Source organism: Lithobates pipiens, unplaced genomic scaffold, assembly GCF_037356315.1.
Source record: "Lithobates pipiens isolate NorthernLeopardFrog02 unplaced genomic scaffold, aLitPip1_a1.2 Scaffold_27, whole genome shotgun sequence".
NCBI lineage: Eukaryota > Metazoa > Chordata > Amphibia > Anura > Ranidae > Lithobates > Lithobates pipiens.
This window is the reverse complement of record NW_027507788.1, coordinates 6,984,243-7,006,698: the sequence shown is the minus strand read 5'-3', so window position 1 is coordinate 7,006,698 and position 22,456 is coordinate 6,984,243. Positions and strand designations below refer to the sequence as shown.

The 22,456-nt window shown below is 46.1% G+C and overlaps 1 protein-coding gene across 1 annotated transcript; it reads left to right on the top strand.

The window, feature by feature from the left end:
* The first annotated feature begins 864 nt into the window (after positions 1 to 864).
* Positions 865 to 20,085, top strand: SELENOH (selenoprotein H). Its single transcript, XM_077456210.1, has 5 exons — positions 865 to 1,092; positions 12,962 to 13,194; positions 18,239 to 18,384; positions 19,309 to 19,420; positions 19,932 to 20,085. Exons 1-4 carry the CDS (start codon positions 865 to 867, stop codon positions 19,407 to 19,409), a joined length of 708 nt encoding a protein of 235 aa, XP_077312336.1. The 3' UTR covers positions 19,410 to 19,420; positions 19,932 to 20,085.
* The last annotated feature ends 2,371 nt before the right edge of the window (positions 20,086 to 22,456 follow it).

The following is a 22,456-nucleotide window of genomic DNA, read 5'->3' as shown; positions in this document are numbered from 1 at the left end:
GGGCCAGTACAGGGACACGGACGTGGGCCAGTACAGGGACACGGACGTGGGCCAGTACAGGGACACGGACGTGGGCCAGTACAGGGACACGGACGTGGGCCAGTACAGGGACACGGACGTGGGCCAGTACAGGGACACGGACGTGGGCCAGTACAGGGACACGGACGTGGGCCAGTACAGGGACACGGACGTGGGCCAGTACAGGGACACGGACGTGGGCCAGTACAGGGACACGGACGTGGGCCAGTACAGGGACACGGACGTGGGCCAGTAGAGTGACACGGACGTGGGCCAGTAGAGTGACACGGACGTGGGCCAGTAGAGTGACACGGACGTGGGCCAGTAGAGTGACACGGACGTGGGCCAGTAGAGTGACACGGACGTGGGCCAGTAGAGTGACACGGACGTGGGCCAGTAGAGTGACACGGACGTGGGCCAGTAGAGTGACACGGACGTGGGCCAGTAGAGTGACACGGACGTGGGCCAGTAGAGTGACACGGACGTGGGCCAGTAGAGTGACACGGACGTGGGCCAGTAGAGTGACACGGACGTGGGCCAGTAGAGTGACACGGACGTGGGCCAGTAGAGTGACACGGACATGGGCCAGTCGAGGGACGTGGGCCAGTAGAGGGACGTGGGCCAGTAGAGACATGGACGTGGGCCAGTAGAGACATGGACGTGGGCCAGTAGAGTGACATGGACGTGGGCCAGTAGAGTGACATGGACGTGGCCCAGTAGAGGGACATGGACGTGGCCCAGTAGAGGGACATGGACGTGGCCCAGTAGAGGGACATGGACGTGGCCCAGTAGAGGGACATGGACGTGGCCCAGTAGAGGGACATGGACGTGGCCCAGTAGAGGGACATGGACGTGGCCCAGTCGAGGGACGTGGCCCAGTCGAGGGACGTGGCCCAGTCGAGGGACGTGGCCCAGTCGAGGGACGTGGCCCAGTCGAGGGACATGGCCCAGTCGAGGGACATGGCCCAGTCGAGGGACATGGCCCAGTCGAGGGACATGGACGTGGGCCTGTCGAGGGACATGGACGTGGGCCTGTCGAGGGACATGGACGTGGGCCTGTCGAGGGACATGGACGTGGGCCTGTCGATTTCTATTATACAAGATTTATATAGCGCCAACAGTTTACGCAGCGCTTTACAATGTATAAGGGGGGGGGGGCAACACAATTACAGTACAATACAAAAAGTTAGAGGAGGGCCCGGCTCGTAGAGCTTACATTCTGAAGGGATGGGGTGGTGGTACAAAAGGTAATAGCTTTGATGGGGGTGTAGATGTAGACAGACATGGACCACGCTGCTTGTCCTGCAGTGAACTGACACAGCAGTGTTGTCACCCTGTGGACGGGGAGTCTTAGATGGAGTTTTAAATGGACTTCAATTAGAAGACAAATTACGCTGAATGTGCTCAGCAGGCCCATGTGCAACAGGCCTTATAATAGTGTTTTTTTTTTTTTTTTTTATGTGTTTTTTTTTTTTTATGGAAGGGTTTAAAGCATATGGATGAAAGCATAACATCGTTGTAAGCGCCCCGTCAGTGTTGATTGGTATGGAAGCCAAGCAGTTAGCATTTGTTTAGATGGACTGATCAGTATTTGAAAGCCAGGCAGCTCACATTATCAGAAGGAACGGTCAGCACTAGATTTCTTTTTAAACGAAAATGGTGACCGTCTCACATTTGACCACAAAAAGAAGTACACACGGGGCGAGGGGGGCGAGGGGGGCGAGCTCAGGGGCCCAGAGCAGGGCGGAGAGGGTCATATAATAAAGGAATAAAACATCAATAATATAGGAAAAGCTAAAATAGTCTTTATTTTTTTTAGGCTGCCCCGACACTAAACCATCAACCCAAATGTACCCCAACATTTAACCCTGACCCCAACATTTAACCCTCACCCCACCTATACCCTAACACTTAAACCTCCTGACCCTGCCTGTATCCAAACACTTAAACCTCACCCCACCTGTACCCCAACACTTGCCACTCACCTCTTCTGTACTCTTAACATTACCATTATTAACGCTTGTCTCACCCAGGGGCGGCCCGTCCATTAGGGGCACCCAGGTGTCACCCCCCCCCCCTCTTCAGCCACCCCCTTATAAGCAAAGGATAGATTCAAGCCAAAAAAAAAGTGCATTTATTTATTTATATTTTTTTTAAGTGAAATTATCTAAAATAAACCAGTTAAAAACTTACTTTAAGGATCTGTCCTCCGTCCGGGTATTTTCGCAAAATATTCTGCAGTTGGATCAGGAAGGGCGGGGCCCTCTGGAAGAAATCTGCAGAGATATTGTGTCTCAATCAATTTTAAGTAGCGTTACAAGTTGCACAAATCATTTCGTGACACGTCACCACATTATAATTTTTCTGAAAATCTCCACCTTTTATCACTTGAGAAAGTCGTGTGACGAAACACGTGTGGGGCGGAGCTTTGCGACATCATCACGCAACCAGTAGGAAGTACACTGCATCGTCCAGAGCCAAGTAACTGTGAATATCTATATGGCTGGTAAGGGACCACGCACCCCCCTATGTGTATAGCGACTTGCTCAAGTGCACAGGAGGCAGTGCATCCTACAAATGTGAGTGCGATTTTTAATTTTTTTTTAATAAAGTTTGTATACAGTCCAGCACTGCGCCAGTTTCTCCTATTTTATGAGCACAACATGCATGAGGTAAAGTCGCACAAGGGAAACAAGTGTCCCAGGAATAAACAAAGAATGGTGGAGGGCACATGTTCTCCATGTTTGAAGAACACGGCATTCACTGAAGCTCGATATATTTTAAAGGAATGATGTTTTGTCTCATTCACTTCTTTGACTTGGTTCACATCTAGCAACTGTTTACAAAAAGACTGCATGTAAACCACCAGTGACATGACACCACAGCAGACTCCACCCTACGTGTTTTGCCACAACTGCCATCTTTCCCCGTTCATGCCTCAGGAAGACGTCAGTTGTGACGGAACGCGCAGGGCGGCAACTACTGTCATCGCGCCACTGGTTGTTTTCATGCAGCCATTTTGCAGAGCAGCCGAAATAATTTTGTTTATGCCATTCTGGTTCATGTTAAATGTGAGTGTTACTCTTTTTTTTTTAACCACTTCAATACCAGGCCTATTCTGGCTATTCTCTCCTACATGTAAAAATCATAATTTTTTTTGCTAGAAAAGTATTCAGAACCCCCCCCCCCCAACATATATATATATATATATATATATATATATATATATATATATATATATATATATATACATACACACACATACACATACACACACATACATTTTTTTTTTTTTTTTTTTAGAAGATATCCTAGGGAACAAAAATGGTGGTCGTTGCAACTTTTTATGTCACATGGTATTTGCGCAGCAATTTTTCAACCGTGTATTTTTTTTTTTTTTTTTTTGAGGAAAAAAAAAAAAAAAAAAAAAAAAAAACACCACACCACACACAATCAAGTTATCCTGATCTTTTTTTTTTTACCATGTGAAAGAGGATGTTACATTGAGTAAATAGATACCCAACATGTCACGCTTTAAAATTGTGCGCGCTCGTGGAATGGCGCTAAACTACTTAAACAAGTCCATAGGCGACGCTTTCAAAAATGGTTACACGTTACCAGTTTAGAGTGAGAGGTTTTGAGCTAGAATTATTGCTCTCGCTCCAACGTTCGTGGTGATACTTCACATGTGTGGTTTGAACGCTGTTTACATACGTGGGCGTGACGCACGTATGCGTTCTCTTCTCCGTGCGAGCACAAGGGGACGGGGGGTGCTGTACATTTATTTATTTTATTGGTTTATTTCACTTTAAAAAAAAAAAAATTTTTGATGCTTTCCCCCTCCTTTTTATTTTTTTGATCACTTTTATTGCTATTACAGGGAATGGAAACATGCCTTGTAGTAGGAATATGGCATGACAGGTCCTCTTTACAGCGAGATCTGGGGGGTGAATAGGACCCCACATCTCTCCTCTAGGATGGAAAGCCTGAAATAAAAACAAACAAACTATCTCAGCTTCCCAGCCGAGGCAACGGCGGTGTTTACATCTGCCAAGGCTGGACGCGACATCGTGCCCGGGCCTCCGAAGGTCATTCAATAACGGCACACAGGCTCCCCTCCCCCAGTGATCACACTGTACATTGTAACTTTGCAGCAAGTCACAAATGTGAGAAGCTGCCAATAGGGGCTGACTTGTGTCAGACATTTGTGAACACAGCCGAGAACTACACAGACACCAGGATCTAGGTGATCGTGCCAACTCTGAGTTGGCAGCTCCGTCCAGGAAGTAGATGATGCCTGAATAAAGATGGCGCTGTTACTTCTGGAGGGGAAAGAAGATGAAGGTATTGCCAGGGGGGGGGGACTACTGTGATCTATGTGAGAGGTCATACAATATCTCTGATGACAGGTCCACTTTAGGAAGTGTATCTCATCCAATGACTCCTGAGTGCCTGTGAAAGATCCCAGTTCATCTGCGGCTCCCAAAGGGGTGCGCTACATTGGGGGGCTCGTCCGGGATATTGCCTACGGTAACCTGCACACCACCGTTACTCCTAGCAACCTGAGTTCTGTGGGGGGTGCGCTACATATGTAAATGTTTTTTTTTTTTTGTTTGTTTATTTTTTTAAGTCATAAATGTAAAAAATAAAAAAAATTTCAAATGTTGAACCTGATCCCTGTATGTGATCAAACCAATTAAGAAAATTTTTTTTTTATAAAAGCCAGATATATAGAGGCAGCTGAAGTTCTATTCCAGTCCACAGAAAGCCGAGCCTGGCCTTGTACCGCCAAAGTCTCCCTTTCTGGCCAATGAGGAAGCCCATTATAATTTAATGGACCAATAGGGAAATGGTAAAGGGGCAGAGCCAAGCTGGACTAGATTTGCACAGAACTTCAGCTGCTATATCTCAGCATCCAATGAACATTCCACATGAACCTCCCCCATCTATGTTTAATTTAATTAAATTATATATTATATAAGACACTTACCCATATTTTATTTGATGTTCAGGGAGGTCTTTTTTTTTTTTTTTTCTAAAAGACAAAAATAAAGAGAGATATTAAAGCTGAGCTCCAGGTCTTAAAAAAAAAAAAAAAAAAAGGAAGGACAAAATAAAATAATACAGCTCCATTAGACATGTGCAGTTCACTTCGTTTAGAATTTAGATTCGGAAGAATTTTTGTTTTTTTCGGAAATTTGGATGTATCCGAATTTTCAAATTACAATAGTACCGAATTTAAATGAATCCGAAATAACCAAAAAAATAAAAAATAAAACAAAAATGGACGAAATTTGAATAGTTTTCGATTTTCCAAAGAGAATTAAATAGAATAGAAAATAAGGAATAAAATAGTAAAAAAATTGACAATGAGAGCTGATCATGTGATACAACGGAGCCGGTAATCGGCTATATTTCCTCTTCGCGCGAGGAGAAAAAAAAAAAGAGCCGATCACGGCCAGCTTACCAGTGCCCACCTGCCCCCAGCCAGTGCCACCTCAGGAATAAATAAGTGCCCCCCGTCAGTGCCACCCAGCAGTGCCCACAGTGCCACACATCAGTGCCCACAGTGACACACATCAGTGCCCACTATCTGCCTCAACAACGGTGCTGCACCCCAGTGCCACATATCCATGCCCATCAGTGTCATCTACCAGTGCCCATCAGTGCCGCCCATCAGTGCCCAGCAGTGCCACCTATCAGAGCCACCTATCAGTCCCATCTATCAGTGGTACCTATCAGTGCCCCTTAGTGCCACCCATCTGTGCCACCCATCCGTGCCATCTTATCTGTGCCCATCTTTGCCCATCAGTGCCGCCTTATCTGTGCCCATCAGTACTGCCTTATCTGTGCCTATCAGTGCCACCTTATCTGTGCCTATTAGTGCCGCCTTAACTATGTCTCATAGACTCGCCGATCACAGAGCGCGCGCGCGCGCCCCTCAGGGGGCGTGCAGGCCGCTCGTGCACGGGACAATGTCAATAGACATCTTCCCGGCAAAGGAGGTCCGCACTGTAGCCGTCATTTGGCTATAGCGCGGATCTCTAGGTGGTTAAAAGTCAGCAGATACACTTTTTATAGCTGCTGACTTATAAAAGGGTGGAGCTTTACCATCTGCTCGGAGTCTCACAGTCTGAAGTGGCCATTGCTGGTTTTGGGCATAGAGACCCCCAAATACAATCTGTATCGGGGTCCTCCCCAGTTCCCGGAGTCTGGGTGTTTTTCTGTGTGTTTTGGGGAAACACCGACTTGAATCCAAAGCAAGACCACTCCAATGGTGCCCCCCCCCCCCCACACACACACCTCCCAAAGAGTAGTGTTCACCCTTAAAAGCCAGGGGACCCCTCATTCGGCAAGAGGCCCCCCATACAGTCCCCTCCATGTATGGTTGGCTTTGGTCAGGTGGAGAGTCAGGCAGCCAAAAAAAAATGATGTTATATATAAAAATATTAATTTTTTTTTATATATTTATTTTTGTAAAATGTATTATTTAGAACCCCCCCCCCCCCCCATGCATAATTAATATATTTTTTATTTATTATGTTTGGGGGAGGGGGGGGGGTTTCTAAATAATTTTCTAGCAAAAAATAAAATTAAAAAATAAAACAGATTTTTTGGGGGGGAAAACGCATGCACATCAGCCCATTTAAATGCCCGCACAAGCGTGAACCGGGTGTGGGGGGGGGGGGGTGGGGGGGACATCTGGGGCATTTTTAGTGCTTTTTGCATATTTGCCCTACAGAACGTGTTCCATAGGAAACCATGATAAACGGACTGCAGTGCAAATCCGCAAAAAATGCAAAAAGCACTAAAAGTGCAATAGGTGTGAATCCGGCCTTATTGCTCACATGTGAACGGGGGCCGATTGAAAAGCGCGGCATTCGGCTGGGCGAGCGTTTTGGAGCTTCCAGTTCATATGTGAAAGGGGGGGGGGGGGGGGTCTGGGGCTTTTCTTTGCAGGACATGCAATTTTTATTTTATTTTTTTTTAAATAAAAAGAAATACCTGGTGATCCTGCAGACTGTATTCCAGCCGATCCTCCCCTCCTCCCTCTGTATGCTGGAGCCGGGGGGTGGAGCCGTGTATATCCTCACCTCTCCATCACCTGCTCCATGATTGGAGGCGTCCTTCACCTCCTGCAGATCTTTAGGACTCGTTACACTTTTTAGCAGCTCTTCCCACCCCTCTGATAAGAGTTCTGCGGGGAATATGTTGCCTCCTCACCGCCCCCTTCTAACCCTGAATATTCCCATACCACTGTGCCCGCCGCAACCACAGGTGGTGCAATGTGGCCCCATTCACTTCAATGGGTTGCATATGGTGGTGCAGCAATTTTTTTTTTCCTGTGGTATATGTGTCCCCCCCCCCCCCCCCCGTCTGGCCACTGTTATATTTTAAGGTAGCGGGCAGTAAAACAGTGGCTCAACCACTTTTTTTTTTTTTAGGGCAGTCCCTGGGTGCACACTGCACTAAGGCTGCATTCACACCTGAGCGATTATCTGCTCGAAGCTTAAAAACGCTGGAGGAGAGAAAAAAATAATAATAAAAAACAAAAACTCAAACGAGCTCTGGAGCTTTTTTTTTTAGTATTTTTTTTAATTTTTTTTTTATTTTTTTTTATTTTATTTTTTTTATTTTTTTTTTTTTTTCGCTGGAATTGGGCAGATTTGGGTGTTTTTTTGGCAAGTTTTTATTATCATAGAAGTTAATAGAAAACTCGCGCCATTTGCGCATTTTTTTTTTTTTTTTTTTGTGCATTGGTAATAATATATGAATAAATAAATTTAAAATAAATACACAAATAACTAAAAATCAAATAAGTAAAATAAATAATATGTAATAAATTAAACCTCCCCATCCCCCCCCCCCCTCATTTCTCCCTCCCCTCCCCCCCTCCCTCTTCCCACTGTAATTGCTACCAGGATTATGAATACTGATATGTTTAAATTGATAATTCTTATCATATGCCGAATGAATGTATGCTAGCTGTAGCTATATTGTCAACTCCATGTACTGTGTCAATGTCACCTTTTATACTTTTTTTCTAAATAAAAATGTTAACTGTTAAAAAAATAAAAAATAAAAATAACTTCCAACCTTAAAAAAATAAATAAAAATTAAATAATAATACATTAATAATAAAAAAGACACATTATTATTATTATTATTATTATTATTATTAACAATTATTTATTAATAAAAAATTTAAAAAATTATTATTAATAATGTATTTTTTTGTTCGAGCTTGGGATGTTTTTTTATAATATTATTATTATTATTATTATTATTATTATTAATAATAATAATATTATAATAAACATCCAAAATCAAACAAAAAAATACATTAAAAAAATAAATACATTAGTATTATTAATAACATTATAATTAATAATAATTTTCATTTTTTTTATTATTAATAATGTATTTTTGTTCGAGCTTGGATGTTTATTATATTATTAATAATATTATAATAAACATCCAAACTCGGACCAAAAAATACATAAAAAATAAAATAAAAATGATAAATAAATAAAATAATATTATAACAATAAACATCCAACCTTGAACAAAAATAAAATACATTATTAATAATAATTTAATTGTTTCAGGCTTTAGGGCGTTTAGTTATTTAATTATTATTTTATTAAGCAGCAGCAGCTTTCAGCCTCTCATAGAGCTTTTTCGGCTGGATTCAGACTTATGCATTTTTTTTTTTTTTTGTGCTTTTTGCAGATTTGTACTACACAATGCGTTCCATTATAGGAAACCACTTTAAATGGGCTGCAGTGCAAATCTGTAAAATCCAAAAAGCGCAAAAAAATAAAATAAAAATTAAAAATTTTTTTAAAAAAATGCCATCGGATTGAATGAGGCCTTAGGCGCCCGTCCACACCAGAAACGGCACAGAACTGCGATTTTTGACAGCACGTTCACATTGAATTGAAAGTGTGCTTGAATGCGTTTTGCGCTGCGTTCGATATTGCATCTGCATTTTGTATTTTGCTAGGCTTGGCTTAAAATAGGGTTGCAGTGTGCGGTGCATTCCGAGTGCGGTTTGTAGCGCGTTCCGTGCATTTGTGGTGCAGATAAAATCGCAGCTCTACTTTTTTTTGCACTGCCTGGACAGGCTGCATTTTATTGCAGCACATCACACAGGACCGCATGTCGCATCGTGCCGCTGTGCAGCAACATACCTGAAGGGTGCTCTTTGGATCGGATTCCCTGGATTTTGGGTTCTGTGCAGTTCAAAATGAATCCAACCAGCAGCCGGCTGTGTTCAGTGTGAAAAGGGGCCGGAGGTGGGGGAGGGGGTTGGTCGGTGCACCTGAGTCCTCCACCTGCGATCTCATGCAGCACCTGGGCTTAAAGAGGAACTGCGGTCGGCTCACAACATTTGTAATAAAAAAAAACATCTTTTGCCATTCTGAAGCTTCCCTCCAACTGCTTTGCATATTATTTTATATATACTGCGGCAGGGCGGGCCCCTAAGCGCAAAGTCGCTTTTTAAGGTGCTTTGGAAGGGCCCCCCGTTCATTTTCGGTGGACAAGGGCATTTTTGAGGCGCTTTTTTAACCACCTCCATACCGGGCACTTTAGGACATTCTTGCCCAGGACAATTTTCAGCTTTCAGCGCTGACGCACTTTGAATGACAATTACGCGGTCATGTGACACTGTACACAGAACAGACTTTTAGCGTTTTCTTCCCACTAATAGAGATTTCTTTTGGTGGTATTTGGTCACCTCTGGGGGGTTTTTATTTTTTGCTAAACAAACTAAAAAAGAACAAAATTTGGGGGTGGGTTCTCACTTTCTGTCATAAAATGTTGTTTTCCCCTTCAGTGACGGGCACTAATGAGGTGGAGCACTGATGGGCACTGATGAGTTGGCACTGATATGTAGAATTGATGGGCACTGATAGGCAGTACTGATATGCAGCACTGATAGGCATAACAGGCGGCTGTGATGGGCACTGACAGGCAGCACTGACAGACGGCTGTGATGGGCAATGTCAGGTGGCACTGACAGGTGGCTGTGATGGGCACTGACATGTGGCTGTGATGGGCACTGACAGGCGACTGTGATGGGCACTGACAGGCAGCACTGACAGGTGGATGTGATGGGCACTGACAGGCGGCACTGACATGTGGCTGTGATGGACACTGACAGGCGACTGTGATGGGCACTGACAAGCAGCACTGACAGGTGGCTGTGATGGGCACTGACAGGTGGCTTTGATGGGCACTGACAGACAACTGTGATGGGCACTGACAGGCAGAATTGACAGGTGGCTGTGATGGGCACTGACAGGTGGCTGTGATGGGCACTGACAGGCGGCTGTGATGGGTGCTGTCAGGCGGCACTGACATGTGGTTGTGATGGGCACTGACATGCGGCTATGATGGGCACTGATAGGCGGCTGTGATGGGCACTGACATGCGGCTGTGATGGGCACTCACATGCGGCTGTGATGGGCACTGACATGCGGCTGTGATGGGCACTGACATGCGGCTGTGATGGGCACTGACAGGCGGCACTGACAGGTGGCTGTGATGGGCACTGACATGCGGCTATGATGGGAACTGACATGCGGCTGTGATGGGCACTGATAGGCAGCTGTGATGGGCACTGATAGGTGACACTGACAGGTGGCTTTGATGTGCACTGATAGGCGGCACTGACAGGTGGCTGTGATGGGCACTGATAGGTGACACTGACAGGTGGCTTTGATGGGCACTGATAGGCGGCACTGACATGCGGCTGTGATAGGCACTGATAGGCGGCACTGACAGGCGGATGTGATGGGCACTGACAGATGGCTGTGATGGGCACTGATAGGGGGCACTGACAGGTGGCTGTGATGGGCACTGATAGGTGACACTGACAGGTGGCTTTGATGGGCACTGATAGGCGGCACTGACAGGTGGCTGTGATGGGCACTGATAGGCGGCACTGACAGGTGGCTGTGATGGGCACTGATAGGTGGCACTGACAGGTGGCTGTGATGGGCACTGATAGGCGGCACTGACAGGTGGCTGTGATGGGCACTGATAGGTGGCACTGACAGGTGGCTGTGATGGGCACTGATAGGTGGCACTGACAGGCGGATGTGATGGGCACTGATAGGCGGCACTGACAGGCGGATGTGATGGGCACTGATAGGCGGCACTGACAGGCGGATGTGATGGGCACTGACAGATGGCTGTGATGGGCATAATACATAATATGTAGCAGAATACATATCGACCTAAACTGAGGAATTTCATTTTATGCTGAATAACTGAACTGAATAGTTTTATTTTATATATATATATATATGTATTTATTTTTGGATATGTATTATAGCAAAAAGTAAAAATAAATATATATTTTTTTCAAACCTGTCAGTGTTTTTTGTTTATAGCGCAAAAATAAAAACTGCAGAGGCGATCAAACACCACCAAAAGAAAGTTTTATTTGTGGGAGGAAAAAAAGACGTCAATTTTATTTATGTACAGCGTCGCACAACAGCGCAATTGGCAGTTAAAATGTTGCAGTGCCGTATCGTAAAAAAATGGCCTGGTCAGTAAGGCGCGCGTTTGGGGAGGGGGGAGGGGGGGGTAAAACCTTCCGGGGCTGAAGTGGTTAAAAAAAGTATAAATATTCTGTGTACTAGAGCTGCACGATTCTGGCCAAAAAGGGAATCACAATTTTTTTTTTTGCTTCGAATGAAAAGATCCCGATTCTCGTGACATAAAATCTTTCACAATATACAAAAAAAAAAGGGGGGGGGGGCTAACTTTACTGGTTAGTTTTTTTAGTTTTTTTTTTATTTAAAGCGGAGGTCCACCCTAAAATGGACCTCCGCTCATCGGAATCCCCCCCCCCCTCCGGCGCCACAATCGGCACCTTTCAGGGGGGAGGGGGGTGCAGTTACCTGGATAATCCAGGTAACTGCACCCACTTCCGGGCTAGCTCTCTGCGGAACGAGCGTACGTTACGCCCCCGTTCCGCAAGCGCCCGCCCCCTTCAGCAAGTGCCCCGCTGCCTGCTGGGAAACACACAGCTCCCAGAGGCAGCGGGGACCGTCCGGATTGCGCCGCGGCGGCTCGCGCATGCGCAGTAGGGAACCGGGAAATGAAGCCGAAAGGCTCCACTTCCTGATTCCCATACCCAAGATGGCGGCGGGACCCGGCAGCCGAGCGAGCGATCGGCTTCGGGTGCCGACATCGCGGGCGCGCTGGGCAGGTAAGTGTCACTATTTTAAAAGTCAGCAGCTGCAGTATTTGTAGCTGCTGGCTTTTAAAAAAAAAAAAAAAAAACGCGGAGTCCCGGTGGACTCCCGCTTTAAGTAAATTTTTTCCAAAAAAATTGCGTTTGAAAGACCGCTGCACAAATATAATGTGACGTAAAATATTTCAAATATTGTAACAACCACCATTTTATTCTTTAGGGTGTTTACTAAAAAAAAAATATATATATATATATATATATATATAGATAGAGATAGATAGATAGATAGATAGATAGATAGATAGATAGATAGATAGATAGATAGATATATAGATATAGATATATAGATATATCTATATATATATATATAATGTTTGGGGGTTCTAAGTAATTTTCTGGCAAAAAAAATAAAAATAAAAAATGATTTTAACTTGAAACCAACAAATGTCAGAAAAAGGTTTATTGTTTAAGTTGTGAAACTCCATATACGCCCGGCTTCCTTTTTTTTTTTTTTTTTTCCATAATAAATAATACACTATTTTTGGTATTTTTTTTTTTTTTGAAGGTTGCCAATGATCATAATGCTAAAGATGAGCACAAGGTGCAGTGCCTCCCTCCCACCACCAGAGGGAGCGCGCTCTCCTTCTCACCACCACCAGAGGGCGGGCGCGCTCCCTCTTTCCTCTCTCTCTCTCTCTGTGGTCACGTGGCGTAACCAATGCGCTAGACTAGACAGAGACAGAACGTAGAGCAATTAAGGCGGGAAAAAAAGCGGCGTGGACGCGCACGTGGGGAGCGCGCATTAGAGGAGTGCGGAGAGATGGCGACACGCGGTGGGAAGAAGAGGAAGAGAGAGGCGGCGGCGGACGAGGAGGGAGAGAAGAAGATGGAGAAGAGAGAGAAGGAGAAGAGAGAGAAGGAGAAGAGCGGAGCCCCGAGAGGGACAGGATCGTCATAGAGCACTGGTGAGACCCCCAACCACCGCCACTGTCTATGGGAGCGACACCCCACCCATCCCCCACCCATACAAGTACATTCTAATATATATATAAAATTATTAACCACTTTCAGCCCCGGACCATTTGGTTGGCCAAAGACCGGAGGTACTTTTTTTGCGATTCGGCGCTGCGTCGCTGACAATTGCGCGGTCGTGCGACGTGGCTCCCAAACAAAATTGGCGTCCTTCCCTTTTTTTTTTTATTCCCCCCCCCCCCCCCCCCCACACTTTACTAGTAATGGCGGCGACTTTTTTTTTTTTGTGTGACTGCAACATTATGCTGGACACATCGAACATTTTTCGTGCGCTCCCGATGGCAGGGCAGCAAATTTAAATTGACGTACAGGTACGCCCGTTTGCCTGCCCCGTGCCGTTCTGCCGACGTACATCGGTGTGCGCCGGTCGGGAAGTGGTTAATAAAACAAATTATGTATATCTTTTAACCGCTTCCCACCCGCCCTTATAGCCAAATGACGGCTATAGAGCAGGCGCTCTCGTCCAGGAGGCCGTCCCGGGACATCCTGGTGTTTACTTCCGCAAAGCGCACCGCCGCGGGCGCGCATCGGGGAAGTTTGTGTTTGCCGTGTCCCCCGGAGACAGGCAAACGCAGATCGCTCTAAAACGGCCAATCACAGCGGCCGTTTACAGCGCGATCGGCCTATCCCAATGAGAGATGATCTCATATGTAAACATATGAGATCATCTCTCAGCGCCGCTCTCCCTCCTCACACAGACAGCGTGTGAGAGGGGAGAGGTGAACCGCTGCAGCGCCGTAAGTGTAAAAAAAAATAAAAAAAAGTGCCATCCTCCCCAAGTGCCACCTGTTGTCAGTGCCACATATTAGTGCCATCTGTCATCAGTGCCACCTGTCGTCAGCATGTTGGGCCTCTCTATGTGGCCAGGCTGTGAAAAAGTCCCACACATGTGGTATTGTAATACTCAGGAGGAGGAGCAGATTTTTTTGGGGGTGTCATTTATGGAATACACATTACGTGGGAGAAATAACCTATTACAATGACAATTTTGTGGAAAAATTCTTCTTTCTTCCTTCTCCTCCTTCTTCTTCCTTCTCCTCCTTCTTCTTCCTTCTCCTCCTTCTTCTTCCTTCTCCTCCTTCTTCTTCCTTCTCCTCCTTCTTCTTCCTTCTCCTCCTTCTTCCTTCTCCTCCTCCTTCTTCTTCCTTCTCCTCCTTCTTCTTCCTTCTCCTCCTCCTTCTTCTTTCTTCTCCTCCTCCTTCTTCTTCTTCCTTCTCCTCCCTCCTTCTTCTTTCCTTCTCCTCCTCCTTCTTCTTCCTTCCTCCTCCTCCTTCTTCTTCCTTCTCCTCCTCCTTCTTCTTCTTCCTTCTCCTCCTTCTTCTTCCTTCTCCTCCTCCTTCCTTCTTCCTTCTCCTCCTCCTTCTTCTTCTTCCTTCTCCTCCTCCTTCTTCTTCTTCCTTCTCCTCCTCCTTCTTCTTCTTCCTTCTCCCTCCTCTTCTTCTTCTTCCTTCTCCTCCTCCTTCTTCCTTCTTCCTTCTCCTCCTCCTTCTTCTTCTTCCTTCTCCTCCTCCTTCTTCTTCTCCTTCTCCTCCTTCTTCTTCTTCCTTCTCCTCCTTCTTCTTCTTCCTTCTCCTCCTTCTTCTTCTTCCTTCTCCTCCTTCTTCTTCTTCCTTCTCCTCCTTCTTCTTCTTCCTTCTCCTCCTTCTTCTTCTTCCTTCTCCTCCTTCTTCTTCTTCCTTCTCCTCCTTCTTCTTCCTTCTCCCTCCTTCTTCTTCTTCCTTCTCCTCCTTCTTCTTCTTCCTTCTCCTCCTTCTTCTTCTTCCTTCTCCTCCTTCTTCTCTCTCTCTCCTCCTTCTTCTTCTTCCTTCTCCTCCTTCTTCTTCCTTCTCCTCCTCCTTCTCCTCCTTCCTTCTCCTCCTTCTTCTTCCTTCTCCTCCTTCTTCCTCCTTCTCCTCCTCCTTCTTCCTTCTCCTCCTCCTTCCTCCTTCTTCTTCCTTCTCCTCCTTCTTCCTCCTTCTCCTCCTCCTTCTTCCTTTCTCCTCCTCCTTCTTCCTTCTTCTTCCTTCTCCTCCTTCTTCTCCTCCTTCTTCTTCCTTCCTCCTCCTTCTTCTTCCTTCTCCTCCTTCTTCCTCCTTCTCCTCCTTCTTCCTCCTTCTCCTCCTCCTTCCTTCCTTCTCCTCCTCCTTCCTCCTTCTTTCTTCCTTCTCCTCCTTCCTTCTCCTCCTTCTTCTTCCTTCTCCTCCTTCTTCCTCCTTCTCCTCCTTCTTCTTCCTTCTCCTCCTTCTCCTTCCTTTTCCTTCTCCTTCCTTTTCCTTCTCCTTCCTTTCCTTCTTCTTCCTTTTCCTTCTCCTTCTCCTTCCTTTTCCTAACCTATTACAATGACACTTTTGTGGAAAATTCTTCTTTCTTCCTTCTCCTCCTTCTTCTTCTTCCTCTTCCTTCCTCCTTCTTCTTCCCTCCTTCTTCTTCTTCTTCTCCTCCTCCTTCTTCTTCCTTCTCCTCCTCCTTCTTCTTCCTTCTCCTCCTCCTTCTTCTTCCTTCTCCTCCTTCTTCTTCTTCCTTCTCCTCCTCCTTCTTCTTCTTCCTTCTCCTCCTCCTTCTTCTTCTTCCTTCTCCTCCTCCTTCTTCTTCTTCCTTCTCCTCCTCCTTCTTCTTCTTCCTTCTCCTCCTCCTTCTTCTTCTTCCTTCTCCTCCTCCTTCTTCTTCTTCCTCTCCTCCTCCTTCTTCTTCTCTTCTCCTCCTCCTTCTTCTTCTTCCTTCTCCTCCTCCTTCTTCTTCTTCCTTCTCCTCCTACTTCTTCTTCCTTCTCCTTCTTCTTCTTCCTTCTCCTCCTTCTTCTTCTTCTTCCTTCTCCTCCTTCTTCTTCTTCTTCCTTCTCCTCCTTCTTCTTCTTCTTCCTTCTCCTCCTTCTTCTTCTTCTTCCTTCTCCTCCTTCTTCTTCTTCTTCCTTCTCCTCCTTCTCTTCTTCTTCCTTCTCCTCCTTCTTCTTCTTCTTCCTTCTCCTCCTTCTTCTCTTCTTCCTTCTCCTCCTTCTTCTTCTTCTTCCTTCTCCTCCTTCTTCTTCTTCTTCCTTCCTCTTCTTCTTCTTCCTCTCCTCCTTCTTCCTTCTTCTTCCTTCTCCTCCTTCTTCTTCTTCTTCCTTCTCCTCCTTCTTCTTCTTCTTCCTTCTCCTCCTTCTTCTTCTTCCTTCTCCTCCTTCTTCTTCTTCTTCCTTCTCCTCCTTCTTCTTCTTCTTCTTCCTTCTCTCCTCTTCTTCTTTCTTCTTCTTCCTTCTCCTCCTTCTTCTTCTTCTTCTTCTTCCTTCTCCCTCCTTCTTCTTCTTCTTCTTCTTCCTTCTCCTCCTTCTTCTTCTTCTTCTTCTTCTTCCTTCTCCTCCTTCTTCTTCTTCTTCTTCCTTCTCCCTCCTTCTTCTTCTTCTTCTTCTTCCTTCTCCTCCTTCTTCTTCTTCTTCTTCTTCCTTCTCCTCCTTCTTCTTCTTCTTCTTCTTCCTTCTCCTCCTTCTTCTTCTTCTTCTTCCTTCTCCTCCTTCTTCTTCTTCTTCTTCTTCCTTCTCCTCCTTCTTCTTCTTCCCTTCTCCTCCTTCTTCTTCTTCTTCTTCTTCCTTCTCCTCCTTCTTCTTCTTCTTCTTCCTTCTTCCTTCTCCTCCTTCTTCTTCCTTCTTCTTCCTTCTCCTCCTTCTTCTTCCTTCTTCTTCCTTCTCCTCCTTCTTCTTCCTTCTTCTTCCTTCTCCCCTCTCTTCCTTCTTCTTCCTTCTCCTCCTTCTTCCTTCTCTTCCTCCTCCTTCTTCTTCCTTCTTCTTCCTTCTCCTCCTTCTTCTTCCTTCTTCCTTCTTCTTCCTTCTTCTTCCTTCTTCTTCCTTCTCTTCTTCTTCTTCCTTCTTCTTCTCCCCTCCCTCTTCTTCCTTCCTCCTCCTTCCTTTTCCTTTTCCTCCTCCTTCTTCTTCCTTTTCCTTTTCCTTCTCCTTATTCTTCCTTTTCCTTCTCCTTCTTCTTCCCTTTTCCTTCTCCTTCTTCTTCCTTTTCCTTCTCCTTCTTCTTCCTTTTCCTTCTCCTTCTTCTTCCTTTTCCTTCTCCTTCTTCTTCCTTTTCCTTCTCCTTCTTCTTCCTTTTCCTTCTCCTTCTTCTTCCTTTTCCTTCTTCTTCATTCTTCTTCCTTTCTTTTTTTCCAAAATATTTTCCCTGGCTAATTGAACTCTATAATAAAAAAACTATATCTATATCTAACACACACCCCTTGGATTGCGAGTAATGCGGTTAACGAGCGTTTTGCAAGACGAACAAGTGGCGTTCCACCCAAACGTGTAACTTCCACTTTAAGCACTCCTCACCCCCCCCCCCCCCTACATGTCACATTTGCCATGTCATATTTTTTATTTTTTTGAGGGGCTGGGTACCTGGTTTTGAGTGGGGGACTTCCTGTCCCACTTCCTCCTAGGTGCCCCCCCTCTTCCCCCCCCCCCCCTCCTCCTCTTCTCTCCCGGCAGTGTTCTTGGACATGTAGCAGAACGTTGCCTTGCCATTGACCGAGCACAGCGTGGCTCACCCATGCGCAGTGCGCGCCCCCCGGCTGTGAAGCCGAAAGTTGTCACAGCCGGGCACCTGCGCTCAGTGTTGGCGCTGCGAAGAGGAGGGGGGGGGAGAGAACGCGGGGCTTTGGGCGGCTGCTTTGCTGGGGGTGAGTGTCTGTTAAAAATCGGCGGTTTGACATTTTGTAGCTGCTGACTTTTAATAAACTCCAGATGTGTTTTATTTTACCAGAGATTCGGGTGGGGGGGGGGGGGCACCGGAGACACTCGGTTACCAAGTTTCTCTGGCGCCCCCTGCACCTCTGGCCACATACAGCACTGCATACACCGGCAGTCACCGGGACGAGTTAGCAGAGTTTCCATTGATCCCTATGGGGAAACAAGTGATTTTGGATTTTTTTTTTATTTCCCGGTTACACCATCAAATTGTGTGCACTGTAACTGGCCGACCTCTTGTGCTCTAATTATCTTTTATTTTATTTTATTTTTTGACTTGTTTTCTTTGTCCTCAGCACCAGCTGACGAGTGTACGGGCGAGCTGCGGAAGAGCTGAAGAACGCCATTCTGTCTGATTTTCCAGAGATTTGCATTGAGGAGAACCCGGCCAAACCACGAAGAGGAAGCTTCGAGGTGACGCTGCACCATGGGGGTGCCGAGGGTGAGTCCTAATTTTAATTCCATGCCAAGCGCTCGGTATTCCAGTTATCAACCTCCTTTCCGGGTACATAACACCTATGTGTGGGCGGGGGGTGGCATAGAGTGTGCCTTAAAGTGGATCTTCACCTATTTCAATGACTTGGCTCCTCAGCATCCCACCCAACAGTCCGCTGCGTTTGGGTCTTGGTTAGGGTTGGGTCTTGGTTAGGGGTTGGGTCTTGGTTAGGGGTTGGGTCTTGGTTAGGGGTTGGGTCTTGGTTAGGGGTTGGGTCTTGGTTAGGGGTTGGGTCTTGGTTAGGGGTTGGGTCTTGGGTCTTGGTTAGGGGTTGGGTCTTGGTTGGGTTCTGATATGGATGTTTGAGTTCAGAGCCAGCACGCGTCCTTCCCATTCCCAGAAGCCGGCTACTGCATCTTCTATTGAGAACTACATCTCCCATCATTCCACTTGTCGCGGAAACTTGCGTTTGTTTGGTTTTAACATTTTGCAAAATAATCCCCCCCCCCCCCCCCCCCCCCTCTCGCCGCTGCTGGGCTGAGTGCTGATGATCCTTGTAAGGGAAAGGAAATGCCAATAACCACCGTTTGTCTACACGGGGTCTGCTGTGATTGGTCACAGCTGATCACATAGTAAAGGGCCGCTGTGATTGGCTCTCTACCCTTGATCGGCTTTGTCTAAAGGACGTTAATGGAGGCCTTTCCAGAACTGGACAGTGACTCTGTAGCGAGGTCGGCAAGTGATTAATCATTAAAGTGTCAGTTATTGAGATGGGAGTTGATGCTACAAACATCACAGATCTGAGAAGAGATCGGACTATTGATCGGGGCCGTGCTCCTCGTGGCTTCCTATATAAAGAGATATTGTATTTATTTTTTTTCTCTGCTCGGAATGTTGATCGTCTTTCTTTTTTTTTTTTTCCTGTGACAGGAGTGGAAATCTGGACGGGGATTAAGAAAGGTCCACCCCGAAAACTGAAGTTTCCTGACCCCCAGGAGATCGTCTCCTCGGTGAAGAAGGCTTTACAGTAATCGCACTGCAGGTTGGTGTCTTGGTGATACTCGGATGTGCCCTCTTTTTCTGGGTCGCCCCCCCCCCCCCCCCTGCTGAGTGTTCCCAGAGCAAGCTGCTTGCCCTGGGGTTGCTTGTGTGTGCGCTCACTCCTGAGCCACCTCTGTTCTGCTCTCTATAAGACGCACAGAACGTGGCCACTGCTGCCCTCCCCTCCTCCTCTCACTGGCTGTGATTGACAATGGCTGCTGTGTCTTAGCCAATGAGGAGGGGGAGACCAAAGAGAGAGCTGCTGCTCTTATGCACTTTGCTAAAGTTTGCACCGTCAAAAAATCTAAAAAAAAAAATTTTTTTTTTTTTTTTTTCAATTTGGTAGTTGGTGCTTCCACTATTGTATTGGCATGTTCCCACCAACATAATGTTGTCAATGTAACACGGAGTTCGGCTTTCAGTGATATGGATACAAAAACATACAGGACAGACCTGGGATAAAAGTGAAGTTTACTTTATACATTGAATTTTTTATTTTTTTTTCCTTCTAGAGTTCCTCCTGGGCCTGGCACTAATGATGGGATGTAGCCAATGGGGAATCGCCAGTTACATCGCTGAGAATTGGCCGGCAGAGGAGGAGCGCTCTGTAGACGACACTGAGGAGAGTTTTAGGGATGTTTTGAAAAATAAAGTTTCTTTATATAATTTTGTGTCCTTGTTGCATTGATAAAGTTTTTTTTTTTTTTTTTTTTGCAAAATCCCAAAATGCAATGGGGGGGACATAAACAGGAGGAGGCAATAAGAGCGCAGCAGGATCCAACCAGGTTTAGACAGAAAAAACAATCTCATAGTGACGGAGATGTCTGTCTGTCTGTCAAAACAGGGGTGTCTAAATACACGGCCCAACAATAATTCTCTTACCTTTGTGGCTGTGTAAAGAGATGATCTTGGGTGTGTTATTTGGATATACCAAATTTTATCCGCATATAACACACATCTTCACTAAGAGGGAAGTTTCAGGAGAAAAAAATAAAAATGCATTTTAAATAAAGAACATTGAAGCAAAATAAGGGTCAGTGCTCATATGCAGCTTCCCAAGTGGTGTGATTGCAGCACAGCACACACACCCCCCCCCCCCCCCCCCCCCGCCTCGCCAGGAGTGCGGCGCACCCCCGCCTCTCCCCTTGCCATCACTGTAGCCTGAGTGATGCCCATCCATCTGCATCATTGGGGGGGGGGGGGGGGGGGAGGCGGGACAAGTGCCAAAAGATTACATACAGGAAAAACTCCTGTTTTCTCGGTGGTCTCTAAAGTCCCGCCTCCCTTTAACCACTTAAGACCCGCGCTATAGCCGAATGACTGCTACAGCGCGGATCTCCTTTGCCGGGACTACGTCTATTGACGTCGTCCCATGCACGAGCGGCCTGCGCGCCCCCTGAGGGGCGCGCTCTGTGATCGGTGAGTCTACGAGACTCGCCTGATCACCGATCCGTGCAAGTGGTCGATCCCCGACCCCTTATCACGTGATCAGCTGTCAGCTGATCATGTGATATAATGGAGCCGGTAATCGGCTATTATTGCTCCTCGCGCTAACAGCGCGAGGAGAAAAAAAAAAGCCGATCACGGCCAGCCCTGCCAGTTCCCACCTGCCCCCTGCTTTGCCACATAAATAAAAAATGTGTCCCCCCCCCCTGTCAGTGCCACCCAGCAGTGCCCACAATCTGCCTCAACAAAGGTGCTGCACCCCAGTGCCACATATCAGTGCCGCCCAGCAGTGCCCATCAGTCCCATCTATCAGTGGTACCTATCAGTGCCGCCTTATCTGTGCCTATTAGTGCCGCCTTAACTATGCCTATCAGTGCCGCCTCATCAGCGCACTTCAATGAAGGAGAAAAATGACCTGTTTGCAAAATTTTATAACAAACTAAACATGATTTTTTTTTGTTTAGCAAAAAATAAAACTCCCAGCTGTAATTAAATACCACCAAAAGAAAGCTCTATTTGTGGGAAAAAAATGATAAAAATTTCATTTGGGTACAGTGTTGTGTGACCGCGTAATTGTCATTCAAAGTGCATTAGCACTGAAAGCTGAAAATTGGTCTGGGCAGGAGGGGGGTTTAAGTGCCCAGTAAGCAAGTGGTTAATAGACAGAACAGTCGTCCACTGGTAGTGCAGGAGACGGACTTCCTACTACAGAGACCGCCTTGTAAACAGGAAATGCTCCTGTATGTACGGCACTTGCCCCGTCCCCTCCAAGGCAGCCAGTATATGTATGTGTGTGTGTGTATATATATATATATATATATATATATATATATATATATTCTCTTTTGTGGCCCCCAGCGTTGGGAGATCGCTGGGGGGGGGGGGGGGCACAAAAGGTATACATGCCCAAATAACCAGACGCCCGTTCAAAACCCAAAACGCTGGCTTTTTTTTTTTTTTTTACTGAGTTACTTTCAGGATTCTACAGTCTTTTAAAGAAGAAAAATCTTCCAGTAGCAGAATGTTGCAGGCGTGGCAAATCATTTTGCAACATTGTAGCGAGGTTCTCATTCTCCAGGAAGCCGGTCCATTGCAGTAGAACAGAAGCTGATAAAAGAACTTTTAGTTTAAAGTAGAACTATAGGCAAAATATTTTGTCCCATTTGGGAGATTTTCTTTCACTTCCTGTCCTATATCCAAACAGGAAGTGGGGGGGGAACCCTATAAAATTATGTGAATTCCTTGGGGACCCCCCAGGTCACCAGAACTAGTGTCTCCCCATTGGAAAATGTCCCCTTTATTACATTTCTGGGGACAACTCAAATGTATCTAAAACTATAAAAAAAAAAAAAAAGTTTGCCTTTTAGTTATACTTTAACCACTTGGCGCCCTCCTCCTGTAGATATAGTATACTGCAGCCCCACTGTGCCCGATCATGTACGTGATCCAGGCCTTTCTGGGTAGGTGGCACGTGCCAATCCCAGCTGTGCTACCATTCACTCCAGCACATGCTAATCAGCGGGTCCCGGCCAATGGTTTATGGGGGGAGGAAATTTAATCCTGGGGCAGGCGAGTGTCTGTTTAACCCCTT